Source organism: Salmo salar, chromosome 01 (genome assembly GCF_965601325.2).
Source record: "Salmo salar chromosome 01, fSalSal1, whole genome shotgun sequence".
Lineage (NCBI taxonomy): Eukaryota > Metazoa > Chordata > Actinopteri > Salmoniformes > Salmonidae > Salmo > Salmo salar.
Window position 1 is genome coordinate 83983618 of NC_138291.1, and position 16145 is coordinate 83999762.

Below are 16145 nucleotides of genomic sequence, written 5' to 3' on the forward strand. Positions count from 1 at the left end.
AATCAGGAACTGGCTTAATTGGAATTAGAGAGAGAGGGGAGCAGTTGAGGAGATCTGTGATGTGGGAGAATGGGGGAGAAATCTGCAGATAGTGTGGTGTGTGTGTGGGGGGGAGTGTGTGTGTGTGTGTGCGTGTGATGGGGTAGAATGGAGTCAAATCACTGCAACAGGAAGGAACCATGTCACCGTGTCACTGGCATCAATCAATAAAGACTTGGAGGAATGAACATGGCTGATAGGAGAGGGGGTCTGAAATGTCTCTTGAATATACAGTATGTTCAGATTTAATCAGAAAATCTTAGACACCAAAATACCCCACAGCTGGAAAAATACAATTAAATAACCATCCTACTCTCTTTATAGATGCAATTGTATTTTTTATTAAAGATTTACAAGAGGACCTACCTAAATATATAATGTAGATGTGGCAGCCTATGAGAATATTGGAAGCATGGCTTATTGGAGGCATGCGTTTAAGATAGCTCTTTTTGGCCACCCGTTAGAGTAAATGTCATTCCTGTTCATCATATTAAGTTTGTACACTAGAAACTTCATGATTCTTCCAATGTTTATGCATACATATTCAAATAAAATATTAATAACATTGCTGAATTAGTAACCTTTATTTAACTAGGCAAATTCTTATTTACAATGATGGCCTCGGAACAGTGGGTTAACTTCCTTGTTCAGGGACGGAACAACAGATTTTTACCTTGTCAGCTCGGGGATTCGATCCAGCAACCTTTCGGTTACTGACCCAACGCTCTAACCACTAGGCTACCTGTCACCCCGATATGTATAGTAATAAAGTGTTAACTATTCCAACTTTGGGATTTACTTAGAGATTAGTTTATTAGTCACATGCACAGTGTCACAGCTGTAATTGCAGGGTACAGTGAAATTCTTAAGCTCCCAGCTCCAGGGTTCCTCAAGTCACCACTAATTCAAGAGTGTACTGAAGGGAAACAACACTGTGTAGGAACTTCCACCGGTATAAATGGGTTGTGATTGATCTGTTGTCGCGGCGATTAGATTGCCATTGACAGGGGACTAGAGGGGGCCCCTGGGGGACTGACAGGGTCGCTCCTGAGGAACAATCACCTGCACTTTTATTCAACTGCATGCAATTGGAAACACAATGACACACACACATGCAAACTTGCACACACATGCAACACACACACACACACACACACACACACACACACACACACACACACACACACACACACACACACACACACACACACACACACACACACAATCTGTATTCCCGGGCGAAAATGTGCCATGTGAAAGCCTATTATTATATGACAAAAGGAAAGAATGAATGAGCATCTTACAAAGACCTTACATTTCCGATGTCAGCAAAGTAAATACCAAGTCAGTGAATCAAGTGTTTCCCCACAGGCTCGTAGGGTAAAGCACTGCTAACAGGCGACAGAGAGATGTGACTAATCTCCCACTCAACGTGACCAATAGCCAAAATGTCAGTGTAAATCAAAAATAGTTACACCATGCCCAGGATGACCCCAGGGCTCTCTACTGTACGGCTCTCTACCAACCCTCCATCTCTCTCTCCCTCCTCTTCCTATCTCCCTTTTCCCTCCTTTCTTCATTCTCTAGCTTCTCTCTCCCTCTCAGCTATGGCTCCTTATCAAACCATATCTCATAGTTTCACTTAGAAATTCAATGTTTTATGGATGAACGTTTATTTTTGCTGCATTAATTCTGCATGGTTATAGGGTTAATTACGTGTGGCAATAGGGAAAAATAAAACTCAAAGGGTTAAGTTTAGGTATTAATTCTGAGTTAAGGTTATGGCTATGATTTGGTATTCTCCCATCTTGCTAGCACATTGTAAACTACCATGGAGCAGTGGTCAGAGCAGCACGCTTTGACCTGAGTAGCGCACTTTGCCACCAACCATCATAACTTTGTGCCAGTGCTGGGCAACAGGAAGGCATATATCGACGTTCTCAGGACCTTTTCAAATGTCTAAAATTGAAGTCTAGTGATCAGCCTGCCCTACCAACCCTCACCCACAGTGCCATCTCAATATCTCTCCCTCCCTCTCTCCTTGTACCAACCCTCACCCTCTCCCACAACCTCCTCTCCCATATCACCTTCTCTCTCTCCTCTCTCCCCCCCCCCCCCCCTTCTTCTTTTCCCATGCAAACACAGAGCAGCTGCATGCCGGCCTAAAGTATGAAGAAAAATGCCAGGTGGCTATTTGTAAATAATCTGCAATTAATGTGCGTTATTAATAATAGATGACCTGGTTGTTACTGCAGAGATTTATACAGATGGTGGTGAAGGGATCTTCTAGTCCTCTTTTTCAATTAAGCATGGACAGAGAGAGAGAGAGAGAGGAGAAATGAGAGAGAGAGAGAGAGAGAGAGAGAGAGAGAGAGAGAGAGAGAGAGAGAGAGAGAGAGAGAGAGAGAGAGAGAGAGAGAGAGAGAGAGAGAGAGAGAGAGAGAGACAGAGAGCGAGAGGTATGTCGCTCGGCAGGCTGAATTAAAGAGGCTTTTTGTAGCATTTAATAGCCATTCATTGGCGGACTGCTGACACAGTGTGAGAGCGGTGCTCGGCTCAGCTAGCCCAGGATTTATAGCTGGCTCTAATGGGCATGCCCAGAACCAAAGGACTGCAGTCAGCACATTACCTCTCTCTGCCGCTCCCACTCAACCACACACACAGGGAGGAGCACACATACACAGGGAGGTGCAAACACACACAAGATTTCAAGTGCGGATGCAGGCACACCCGCACACACACACACACACACTTTTGTTGATCACACACCTGTGAGGACATACACTTGTGCACACACCCACACGCACACACCCACACAAACACACTGACCTGCCCAGCTGGGGGTATCCATACAGCTGACAGTGGCGAGTGAGGGGACTTCTGTGCTGCCCTAAAGGAGACACAAACATTACAACAACATTAGTACAAACATCACAAAAGTGCTAGTACAATAATCCCTGAAAGGAAAACCAACTTGATAACAACATGACTTTGACTTTTCCTCATCATCATCGTTAATTCTATGTGAATAATGATGGGCAAAGTTTATGTCTTGTATTTAAAGAAAATAGTGATATTGCCAACGACAACCTCTACACTCTTAGAAAAAAGGTTTCCAAAAGGGTTCTTTGCGGAGGGACAGGGTTCTACCAATAACCGTTTTGATCAGAAGAACCCTTTTTGGAAGAAAACGGTTCTTTGTGAGGCAAATGGTTCTACCTATAACTTTTAACATCCTGAGAACCGTTTTTTGAAAGAAAGGGTTCTTTGAGGATTCTTTGGATGGTATGAATGATTCTTTGGGAGGCAAGAAGGGTTCTACAAAGAACCATATATAATATTTCCCAGCATGCTCTATCACAGGGAGATTTTCAGAATTGTTTATTTTACTGTAATATCTGTGTTTTTGCGTTGCTTGGTTGATAATTGTTATGCTACACAAAGATAAACAACAGTTTTCTAAACAAATCCAATCTGTTAGAATTGGGTTTATTGCACCTGTTACTGAGATGGTTGTTTCAGTTTAGATGAGGGAGATAGTCTCAATCATTCTGAATGCAAGTTGTGGGAGATTAACATTTCCACTTGTTGGATATCCTAACTCTGGCTGGATTCCAACTGGAATTACATATCACTTGGCAACCTTGCATAATGTGACTTGCAGTCCTGCTGTGGCCTGTAAACCAGGAGATTCATGACACCCCTGTGTTAGGGTATAAGTTGGCCCTGTATTGTCTTAAATCATTACATTTCGAAGGCTAGTAAGGCTGGTGGAACTGTTCATCAACGGTTCTAGGAAGAACTCAACAAAGATAAAAGGGTTGTCGGTAGAACCCTTCATAGACGGTTCTAGGAAGGACTGTTAGATTATAGAATGGTTCTTGATAAAACCCTTTTTAGAGGGTTTTAGGCAGAACCCTCCATAGAGGGTTCTAGGTAGAACCATATACATGGGGTTCTTTGAAGAAACCTACTTAGAGGGTTCTAGATAGAACCCAGAACCAAAAAGGGTTCCCTTATAAGAACAAACTGAAGAACCCTGTATGGTTCTACTTGGCACCTTTTGTTCTAAGAGTGTAGTAGATCATTAAAGTCTGAAATATGACAAACTATATCCACTGCAACATCGAACCTTTATTACACAAAGCTGTATCCTCAAGCCACAGAGAGAGAGATGAGTCTACAGGGACAAAACCACAGGAGCCTGGGGACCCAGAGAAAAGAGAGGGATGAAGAGGGAGTAGAACATACGGAAGGAGAGAGGAGGAGAAATGACAATCTTGCAAGTTTACTTTTGGAACAGCTATGCCATACACAAACCTCCAGTGTGTAATACCATATTAGCTGTAGTGGACCCTAGGGAGTACATGCTGTCTGAGTGAGCAAACATTTCTCAGCTTGGTGCTTTATTATGATAATGAGCATAGTGTAATGGCAGCGAGTGGGGCCTATTCAGATTAAAAATGCATGGAGGCATGGAAGCTAGGGACGTTTCTACTGACAAGGAGAGGAGCAGCAAATCTGATGCATAGATATAACCCTTAAGGAGAGAGAGAGGGGGAGTGAGAGATGCAGAGGGAGGGAGAGAGAGAGCAAGGGAGAGGGAAAGAGAGAGTGAGTGAGTAATTAAGTGAATGAGAGGGAGAGGGAAAGAGATAGAGGCAGAGGGAAGGTGAGAGAGAGTGCGAGAGAGAGAGAGTACGACAGAGAGAAGGAGAGCGGGAGATAGGGAGAGCACTTGTTGGAGAGATAGTATAGTAGACATGCTCTCTCTCTCTCTCTATCCTAGTATGCCTGTCAGTGTAAGCATGTTTCAAGTTGGCATTGACCCAATATGGGGCTGCTTTGCCAGACTGATCACTAGACATAGACAGCGAATTCAGATTTTTGGTCCCTAGAATCTAGATATAGAGTGCATTCGGACAGAATTCAGACCCCATGACTTTTTCCATATTTTGTTACATTATAACCGTATTCTAAAATGTATTAAAAATATTCATCAATCTACACACAATACCCCATAATGACAAAGCAAATACAGGTTTTTAGTAATTTTTGCAAATGTATAAAACACAACAACACAAATACCTTATTTACATAAGTATTCAGACCCTTTGCTATGAGACTCATAATTGAGCTCAGGTGCATCCTGTTTCCATTGATGATCCTTGAGAGGTTTCTACAACTTGATTGGAGTCCACATGTGGTAAATTCAATTGATTTGACATGATTTGGAAAGGCACGAGCCTGTCTATATGATCTCTCACAGTTGACAGTGCACATCAGAGCAAAAACCAACCCATGAGGACGAAGGAATTGTCTGTCGAGGCACAGATCTGGGGAAGGGTACCAAAACATGTCTGTAGCATTGAAGGTCACCAACGACACAATGGACTCTATAATTCTTAAATGGAAGAAGTTTTGAACCACCAAGACTCTTCCTAGAGCTGGTCACCCGGCCAAACTGAGCAATTGGGGGAGAAGGGCCTTGTTCAGGGTGGTGACCAAGAACACGATGGTCATTCTGACAGAGCTCCAGACTTACTCTGTGGAGATGGTAGAACCTTCTAGAAGGACAACCATTTCTGCACCACTCCACCAATAAGGCCTTTATGGTAGAGTGGCCAGACAGAAGCCACTCCTTAGTAAAAAGGCACATGATAGCCCACTTGGAGTTTGCCAAAAGGCACCTCTCAGACCATGAGAAACAAGATTCTCTAGTCTGATGAGACCAAGATTGAACACTTTGGCCTGAATGCCAAGCGTCACGTCTGGAGGAAACATGGCACTGTCCCTAAGGTGAAGCATGGTGGTGGCAGCAGCATCATGCTGCGGAGATGTTTTTCAGTTGCAGGGACTGGGAGACTAGTCAGGATCAAGGGAAAGATGAACGGAGCAAAGTACAGAGAGATACATGATGAAAACCTGCTCCAGAGCACTCAGGACCTTAGACTGGGGGCAAAGGTTCACCTTCCAACAGGACAACGACCTTAAGCACACAGCCAAGACAACGCAGGAGTGGCTTCGGGACAAGTCTCTGAATGTCCTTGAGTGGCCCAGCCACAGCCCCAACTTGAACCCGATCGAACATCTCTGGAGAGACCTGATAATAGCTGTGCAGCGACGTTCCCCATCCAACCTGACAGAGCTTGAGAGGATCTGCAGAGAAGAAATGGGAGAAACTCCCCAAATACATGTGTGCCAAGCTTGTAGCGTCATACCCAAGAAGACTCAAGGCTGTAATCGCTGCCAATGTGCTTCAACAAAGTACTTGGTAAAATGTCTGAATACTTATGTAAATGTGATATTTCTGTTTAAACATTTTAAGAAATTGCTAAAATATTTAAAAAACTGTTTTTTCCTTTCTCATTATGGGGTATTGTGTGTAGATTGATGAATGCAAAGAAACAACTTCATACATTTTAGAATAAGGCTGTAATGTAACAAAATGTGGAAAAAGTCAAGGGGTCTGAATACTTTCTGAATGCACTGTATGCCTTCCTCTGAGCGCACCAAAAAATTAAAAACAATTGCCCACCAGTAGCATGCGCTCCAGCAGGTATATCTCACTGGTCACCCCCAAAGCCAATTTTTCCTTTGGCCACCTTTCCTTCCAGTTCTTTGCTGCCAATGACTGGAACGAACTGCAACAATCGCTGAAGCTGGAGACTCATATCTCCCTCACTAGCTTTAAGCACCAGCTGTCAGAGCAGCTCACAGATCACTGCACCTGTACATAAGCCCATCTGTAAATAGCCCATCCAACTACCTCATCCCCGTACTGTATTTATTTATTTACCTTGCTCCTTTACACCCCAGTATCTCTACTTGCACATTCATCTTCTGCACATCTATCATTCCAGTGTTTAATTACTATATTGTAATTACTTCGCCACCATGGCCTATTTATTGCCTTACCTCCCTTATCCTACCTCATTTGCACACACTGAATATAGACTTTTTCTACTGTATTATTGACTGTTTGTTTGTTTATTCCATGTGTAACTCTGTGTTGTTGTATGTGTCGAACTGCTTTGCTTTTTCTTGGCCTGGTCGCAGTTGTAAATGAGAACTTGTTCTCAACTAGCCTACCTGGTTATATAAAGGTGAAATAAAAAATAAATAAAATAAATAAAATAAATAAACTGGGAACGAGCTCGTGGTGCTCGGTGCCAGAGCACACTGCGCTACGGCAGCTCAATGCTCTGGCAAGCCACAAGAATACTGATGATACCTGATGGTAATAGTGCATAGTTTTTTCAAATTTTGCTTTAAGCCTTCCCCAAAACATATCCCTAACCACTCAGAATGAACACCTAAACTTAATTCTTTGAGCTGTTTCTGTTTTAACCCTATATTAACCCTATAACCACACAGAATTAATGCGTCAAAAATAGACCATCCATAATACAACGAATTTCGAAGGGAAACTATGAGATCTTGTTGGCTTACAGTGTGTGTGTGTGTGTGTGTGTGTGTGTGTGTGTGTGTGTGTGTGTGTGTGTGTGTGTGTGTGTGTGTGTGTGTGTGTGTGTGTGTGTGTGTGTGTGTGTGTGTGTTTGGAAACGTGCTGAGCTAATACTTCCAAGCTGACATAGTATAGACTGAAGAGACTTTATTGATTTTCAAACCTCAGGACCCCTGTCTCTTCTTACCTACCTACCAGCCCACCACTACTAACATAAAAAATTGAAAATAAGTGAAATGAAAGAAATTACCCCCAACCACCCAAAATAAATATATATATGCAGTACCAGTCAAAAGTTTGGACACACCTACTCATTCAAGGGTTTTCTTTATTTTTACAATTTTTGAACAATAGTGAAAACATCAAAACTATGAAATAACACATATGGAATCATGTATTAACCAATAATGTAGTAACCAGATTCTTCAAAGTTGCCAACCTTTGCCTTGATGACAGCTTTGCACACTCTTGGCATTCTCTCAACCAGCTTCACCAGGAATGCTTTTTCAACAGTCTTGAAGGAGTTCCCACATATGTTGAGCACTTGTTGGCTGCTTTTCCTTCACTCTGCAGTCCAACTCAGGCTCCGGCCTTACTCCCCAACCTAACCTGTCCACCCCCGCTAAATACTTATTACATTTTTCCCATCCCGAAGTCTCTGGGCTTTGGCGCATCGTTGAAGACCTCGGGCTGATGTGCGTCGCTGGAGACCTCGGGCTGATGCGCGTCGCTGGAGACCTTGAGCTGAAGGGTGACTCTGGCTGCGCCGATTCCGGACTGTAGGGCGACTCTGGCTGCGCCGATTCCGGACTGTAGGGCGACTCTGGCTGCGCCGATTCTGGACTGTAGGGCGACTCTCTCGGCTCCGGACTGTGGGCCGTCTCTCTCGGTTCCGGACCGTGCGCGTCGCTGGAGACTTCGAGCTGAAGGGCAACTCTGGCTGCGCCAATTCCAGACTGTAGGGCGCCTCTGGCTGCGCCGATTCCGGACTGTAGGACGACTCTGGCTGCGCCGATTCCGGACTGTAGGGGCGACTCTCTCAGCTCCGAACTGTGGGTCGTCTTTCTCAGCTCCGGACTGTGGGCCGTCTCTCTCAGCTCCGGACTGTGGGCCGTCTCTTTCGGCTCCGGACTGTGGGCCGTCTCTCTCGGCTCCGGACTGTGGGCCGTCTCTCTACGGGGCACTGTCGCCGGAAGCTCTGGACGGGGCACTGTCGCCGGACACTCTGGACGGGGCACTGTTGCCGGAAGCTCTGGACGAGGACTGCGCACTGAAGGCCTGATGCGTGGGGCTGGCTTAGGACGCGCCAGACTAGGGACACGCACCACAGGGCTAGTGTGAGGAGCAGGAGCAGGACGAGCTGGACTGGGCTGACACACTGGAGGCCTGGTGTTTGGGGCTGGTAGTGGAGGTACCAGACTGGAGATACGCACCCCAAGGCTAGTGCGAGGAGCGGGAACAGGATACACTGGGCCATGGGTAAGCACTGGAGGTCTGGAGCGCACTTCCTGCACAACCCATCCTGGCTGGATGGTAATAGTAGCCCTGTACAAGCGGAGTGCTGGCACAGGGCGAACTGGGCTGTGCAGAGGCCTGATGGTTGCCGTGCGTAGAGCAGGCTTTGGGTAGCCTGGGCCTAGGAGGCGCACTGGTGGCCAGATGCGCTGCGCAGGCATCCTCCTTCCAGGCTGGATGCCCACTCTAGCACGGCACTTGCGAGGGGCTGGGATTGCTCGCACCGGACTGTGCGTGCGCATGGGCAAGATCGTGTGCACTTCTGCATACTCCGGCGCTCTCCACTCCATACGCTCCCCATAATAAGCACGGGGAGTTGGCTTAGGGCTCACACTTGGCCCAGCCAAACTACCCGTGTGCCCCCTCCCAAAAAATGTCTTAGGGTTGCCTCTCGTGCTTCCCAATCGGCGCGTATAAAGCCTCATAACGGCGCCGCTCCGCCTTGGCTGCCTCTATCTCCTCCGGTGGGCGACGGTATTCACCAGCCTGGTGCCATGGTCCAGCCCCGTCCAGAATTTCCTCCCATGTCCACGACTCCCTGTAGTCCACCTGCTGCTCCTTCCTCCGCTGCTTGGTCCTTTGGTGATGGGTAGTTCTGTAACGGGCGTCGTAAGGATTGGACCAAGGTGCAGCGGGAACGTGTATACTCATCTTCTTTATTCAATTTAAAAGAAGGAAAAACAAACAAATCATGTATACAAAAACAACGAACGACATAAAACAGTCCTGTCAGGTGCACAGACACAAAACAGGAGACAACTACCCACAACATCCCACAGAAGAACACCCCGCTTAAATAGGACCTTCAATTAGAAGCAACTAAGAGCAGCTGCTTCCAATTGAAGGTCAACCCCATAAACTAAACATAGAACTAGACATACTAGAAAAACATAGAAATATACTAACATAGAACATAGCCCAAAAACCCCGGAACACTCTAAACAAACACCCCTCTTACATACTAACATAACCCAACAAACCCCGAACCACATAAAACAAACACCCCCTGCCACGTCCTGACCAAACTACAATAACAAATAACCCCTTTACTGGTCAGAACGTGACAGGTGCCCTTTAGTAGTGGTTTCTTTGCAGCAATTCGACCATGAAGGCCTGATTCAGGCATTCTCCTCGTAACAATTGATGTTGAGATGTGCCTGTTACTTGAACTCTGTGAAGCATTTATTAGGGCTGCAATTTCTGAGGCTAATAACTCTGAACGTATCCTCTAGAGCTGAGGTAACTCTGGGTCTTCCTTTCCTGTGGTGGTCCTCATGAGAGCCAGTTTCATCATAATATAGCTTGATGCTTTTTGCGACTGCACTTGAAGAAACTGTCAACGTTATTGACATTTTCACGATTGACTGACCTATTTTACCAAATGGGGTGGTATACAGAAGATATCCCTACCTTGTCACAACACAACTGATTGGCTCAAATGCATTAAGAAGGAAATACATTTCTAACAAGGCACACCTGTTATTTGAAATGCATTCCAGGTGACTACCTCATGAAGCTGGTTGAGAGAATGCCAAGCGTGTGCAAAGCTGTCATCAAGGCAAATGGTGGCTACTTTGAAGAATCTCAAATATAAAATATAAAAAACAATGTTTAACACTTTTTTGGTAACTATATGATGCCATAAGTGTTAATTCATAGCTCTGATGTCTTCACTATTATTCTACAATGTAGAAAATAGTAAAAATAAAGAAAAACCCTGTAACGAGTAGGTGTGTCCAAACTTTGAGTGGTACTGTATATGTAATATAATTTAATAGAATAGATGATCATTGATTTAGATCTACTGTAGAGACAATTAATGTAGTAAAACAGCTGTATACCCAACATTTGCTGTCAATATTGTCAGCAATATTGACAGATAAGTGTGATTTTGGGACCTGAGCCAACGTCATCCCTCATCTGATCAGACACAAAGGAAAGTGTTTCCTCAGCCTGTTGTGTGCAGGTTGGTGGAGGGTTGATGAATGGTTGATCAGGCCACCGGACAGGTAATAATAATCACATAATGACTATATCAACAGTCACTCTAGAGATTGGGAAATGCTGCTCTAGATGTTCATGGTGAGCAAAGATGATGTCATCGAGTGAGAATTGGAAGTTGAATCTCCACGGATACATGAGTACAAGAATGAGTGAGCGCATGCGCACGTGTGTGTGTGTGTGTGTGTGTGTGTGTGTGTGTGTGTGTGTGTGTGTGTGTGTGTATGTGTGTGTGTGTGTGTGTGTGTGTGTGTGTCTAGTCCCCTGACCCCTAGTCTGTAGGTCTAGCAGGTGACTGGGAGTGAGTCCCAGTTATTCAACACACGATTAATCAAATCAAGTGTAATAACTCCAATCAAATTACAACAGCCTCCTGTGTACCATCATACCATCACAGCACTGAGAGAGGAGAGGGAGGGAGAGAGGGGGAGAGAGAGGAGAAGAAGGGAGAGAGAGGGAGAGAGAGAGAAGGATGGAGAGAGAGGGTTAAGGGGAGAGATAGGGAGTGGAAGGGAGAGAGGGAGTGGGAGAGGAGGAGGAGGAGGGAGAGAGAGGGTTAGGCGGAGAGACAGGGAGTGGAAGGGAGAGAGGGAGTGGGAGAGGAGGAGGGAGAGAGAGAGCTTAGATATGAGAAGAGGCACGATGACTGCACAAAGGGGAAGAGGGAGATCAGAGAGCCTACTGACTCGACCGGATGTAGAAGATATTGATTCCTCAGTGGTCATCTTTCGTAGACAGACACACTTGTGGAAAGACGCACGTAATATAACCAGTATCATAGCATCTGTCAACAGACTGTGGGATGCAACAACTAACGAGGAACTGGTTTGTTCTGGTTCGCATATTTTGTTTGTATTTGCATCTTTCAAATATAGGAAGGGGAGGGGACATTTGTCTCTACACTGTAATGAAAAACTGTAATTTATATTGTAATTTTTGGTATTATCAACAGTAAAATACTGTTGAAATGTTTTACTGCAGCATACTGTAAATTATGGTGCATTGTGGGAAAATGTTTGTCGGTGGGGAAGTAATTGATGTATTTTGAATGGTGCTGTAATTCCATTCCACAGAATAAAGTAATTTAACATGTTTTTGGAGCTCCAAAAACTTTGACCACCAGCGAGTGGTTTTGACCCCTAATGCAGGAAAACTTGTATCCATTTTAACTAATATCCACCAGCATGTTAAATGTGCAACCCAGAGGGAAAAAAAACTCTAGACCATCTTTACTCCACACACAGAGACACATACAAAGCTCTCTCTTGCCCTCCATTTGGCAAATCTTACCATAATTCTATCCTCCTGATTCCTGCTTACAAACAAAAACTAAAGCAGGAAGCACCAGTCAATAAGAAAGTGGTCAGATGAAGCATATGATGAACTACAGGATTGTTTTGTTAACACAGACTGGAATATGTTCTGGGATTCTTCTGATGGCATTGAGGAGTACACCACATCAGGGGCGGCAGGTAACCTAGTGGTTAGAGCGTTGGACTAGTAACTGAAAGGTTGCAAGATCGAATCTCTGAGCTGACAAGGTAAAAAAATCTGTCGTTCTGCACCAGAATAAGGAAGTTAACCCACTGTTCCGAGGCCGTCATTGAAAATAAAGAATTTGTTCTTTATTAACTTGCCTAGTTAAATAAAGGTTAAAAAAAATTAAATCACTGGCTTCATCAATACTGATGATGTTCTCCCAACAGTGACTGTATGTACATAGCATATGTACATACCAGAAGCCATGGATTACAGGCAACATCCACACTGAGCTAAAGGGTGGAGCTGCTGCTTTCAAGGAGTGGGACTATAACCTGGAAGTTTATAAGATATCCTGCTATGCCTTCTGACAAACCATCAAACAGGCAAAGCGTCAATACAGGGCTAAGATTCAATTATACTATACCGACTCCAATTCTTGTCGGATGTGGCAGGGCTGCAAACTATTATAGACTACAAAGTGAAGCACATCTGTAAGCTTCCCAGTTACACGAGCCTACCAGATGAGCTATATTACCTCTACCGTATGCTCGCTTCGAGGCAAGCAACACTGAAGCATGCATGAGAGCATCAGCTGTTCCGAACAACTGATCACGCTCTCCATAGCCAATGTGAGTAAGACCTTTAAACAGGTCAACAATCACAAGGCAGCAGGGACAGACGGATTACCAGGACGTGTACTCTGAGCATGCGCTGACCAACTCGCAAGTGTCTACATTTACATTTTCAACCTGTCCCTGACTGAGTCTGTAATACCAACATGTTTGAAACAGACCACCATAGTCCCTCTGCCCAAGAACACTAAGGCAACCTGCCTGAATGACTACCGACCCGTAGCACTCAAGTCTGGAGCCATGAAGTGCTTTGAAAGGCTGGTCATGGCTCACATCAACACCATTATCCCAGAAACCCTAGACCCACTCCAATTTGCACACCGCCCTAAGAGATCCACAGATAATGCAATCTCTATTGCACTCCACACTGCCCTTTCCCACCTGGACAAAAGGAACACCTATGTGAGAATGCTATTCATTAACTACAGCTCAGCGTTCAACACCATAGTGCCCTCAAAGCTCATCACTAAGCTAAGTACCCTTGTAGAAAACACCTGGTACGAAACAACTGGATCCTGGACATCCTGATGGGCCGCCCCCAGGTGGTAAGGGTAGGTAACAACTAATCCGCAGTGCTGATCCTCAACATGGGGGCCCCTTAGGGGTGCGTGCTCAGTCCCCTCCCTGTTCACTCATGACTGCATGGCCAGGCATGACTCCAACACCATCATTACATTTGCCGATGACACAACAGTGGTAAGCCTGATCACCAACAACGATGAGACATCCTATAGGGAGGTCAGAGACCTGGCCATGTGGTGCCAGGACAACAACCTCTCCCTCAATGTGATCAAGACAAAGGAGGTGATTGTGGACTACAGGAAAAGGAGGACCGAGCACGCCCCATTCTCATCGATGGTACTGCAGTGGAGCAGGTGAGAACTTCAAGTTCCTTGGTGTCCATCACCAACATACATCACCAACATACTATCATGGTCCAAACACACTAAGACAGTCATGAAGAGGGCACGAGAAAGCCTATTCTCCCTCAGGAAACAAATGAAAAGATTTGGCATGGGTCCTCAGATCCTCAAAAGGTTCTACAGCTGCACCATCGAGAGCATCCGTTACAGCGTTATTCTAACAATCTACACACAATGCCCCATAATGACAAAGCAAAAACTGGTTTTGACATTTTTGTAAATGTATTAAAAATAAAAAATAAAAAAAATACCACATTTGCATAGGTATTCAGGCCCTTTACTCAGTACTTTATTGAAGCACCTTTGGCAGTGATTACAGCCTTGAGTCTTCTTGGTTAAGACCCTACAAGCTTGGCACACATGTACAGTATTTGGGGAATTTCTCCCATTCTTCTCTGCAGATCCTCTCAAGCTCTGTCAGGTTGGATGGGGAGCGTCGCTGCACAGCTATTTTCAGGTCTTTCCAGAGATGTTCGATCGGGTTCAAGTCGGGCTCTGGCTGGGCCACTCAAGGACATTCAGAGACTTGTCTCGAAGACACTCCTGCATTGTCTTGGCTGTGTGCTTAGGGTCGTTGTCCTGTTGGAAGGTGAACCTCTGTACTCCTTTCATATTTCTCTCGATCCTGACTAGTCTTCCAGTCCCTGCTGCTGAAAAACATTCCCACAGCATGATGCTGCCACCACCATGCTTCATCGTAAGGATGGTTCCAGGATTCCTCCAGACGTGGCGCTTGGCATTCAGGCCAAAGAATTCAATCTTGGTTTCAGCAGACCTGTTTCTCATGGTCTGAGAGTCTTTAAGTGCATTTTGCCAAACTCCAAGCACTGTCATGTGCCTTTTACTGAGGAGTGGCTTCCATCTGTCCACTCTACCATAAAGGCCTAATTGGTGGAGTGCTGCAGAGATGGTTGTCCTTCTGGAAGGTTCTCCCATCTCCACAGAGGAACTCTAGAGCTCTGTCAGAGTGACAATCGGGTTCTTGGTCTCCTCCCTGACAAAGGCCCTTTCCACCGATTCCTCAGTTTTCCTGGGCGGCCAGCTCTAGGAAGAGTCTTGTTCGTTCCAAACTTCTTCCATTTAAGAACGATGGAGGCCACTGTGTTCTTGGGGAACTTTAATGCTGCATAAATGTTTTGGTACCCTTCCCCAGATCTGTGCCTCGACACAATCCTGTCTTGGAGCTCTACGGACAATTTCTTAGACCTCATAGCTTGGTTTTTGCGCTGACATCCACTGTCAACTGTGGGACCTTATATAAACAGATGTGTGCTTTTCCAAATAATGTCCAATCAATTGAATGTACCACATGTGGACTCCAATCAAGTTGTATAAACATCTCAAGGATGATCAATGGAAACAGGATGCACCTGAGCTCAATTTCTAGTCTCATAGCAAAGGGTCTGAATACATATATAAATATGATATTTCTGTTTTACATTTTTAATAAATTAGCAAAAAAAATCTAAAACCTGTTTTTGCTTTGTCTTTATGAGCTATTGGATTTTTTTAAAATCCATTTTAGAATAAGGCTCTAACGTAACAAAATGTGGAAAAAGTCAAGGGGTCTGAATACTTTCCGAAGGCACTGTGTATATACTTTTTTTCCACAATATTTATAAAATCTCTGTGGTGCAACGGTTAATCTACAATTACAGGTTTGCACCTTGCATCTTGCTTTCCTTAGAATCCCTTTTTTTTGCTGTCAAAAACGTTGAATCTATGACATCATTTAGGAGCTTATAGTTTACTAAATAAAACAATGTGTTTGAACAACGGTGTGGTGTCACGTATAACAATTTTTTTTTAAATAACATGAATTAATTAGGATTCAACCCGCACATTCCATGTCATCTGTGAGAGTTCTATGGTCCCCAACTATACCTGCTGAGTTTCAGTTCAAGTGATAATACATGAAAAAATCTTAACTACATTGTAGGCCTAAGTACGATGTCCAGTAGAAGTCTGTCTTTGAAATTAACTTGAAAGTGAAGAAAGAACCAGAACCACAGCGAAATCAGTGTGATCCCGCTTCAAGCGAAGCTTTGGACGTCATTGATCACATCATAATGTTTTTTTCAGTTG

General features: G+C 44.6%; 1 protein-coding gene across 5 annotated transcripts in view; it reads right to left on the reverse strand.

Moving 5' to 3' along the window:
- Nucleotides 1–16145, reverse strand: part of rbfox3a (RNA binding fox-1 homolog 3a) — a 748768-nt gene that overhangs the window by 327521 nt on the left and 405102 nt on the right. For all 5 annotated transcript variants that reach the window (XM_014212871.3, XM_082977478.1, XM_014212853.3 and 2 more), the window contains exon 4: nucleotides 2869–2929. In XM_014212871.3, the coding sequence (XP_014068346.1) occupies nucleotides 2869–2890 (22 nt within the window). In that variant the 5' untranslated portion in view covers nucleotides 2891–2929. The remainder of the gene's footprint in view (nucleotides 1–2868; nucleotides 2930–16145) is intronic.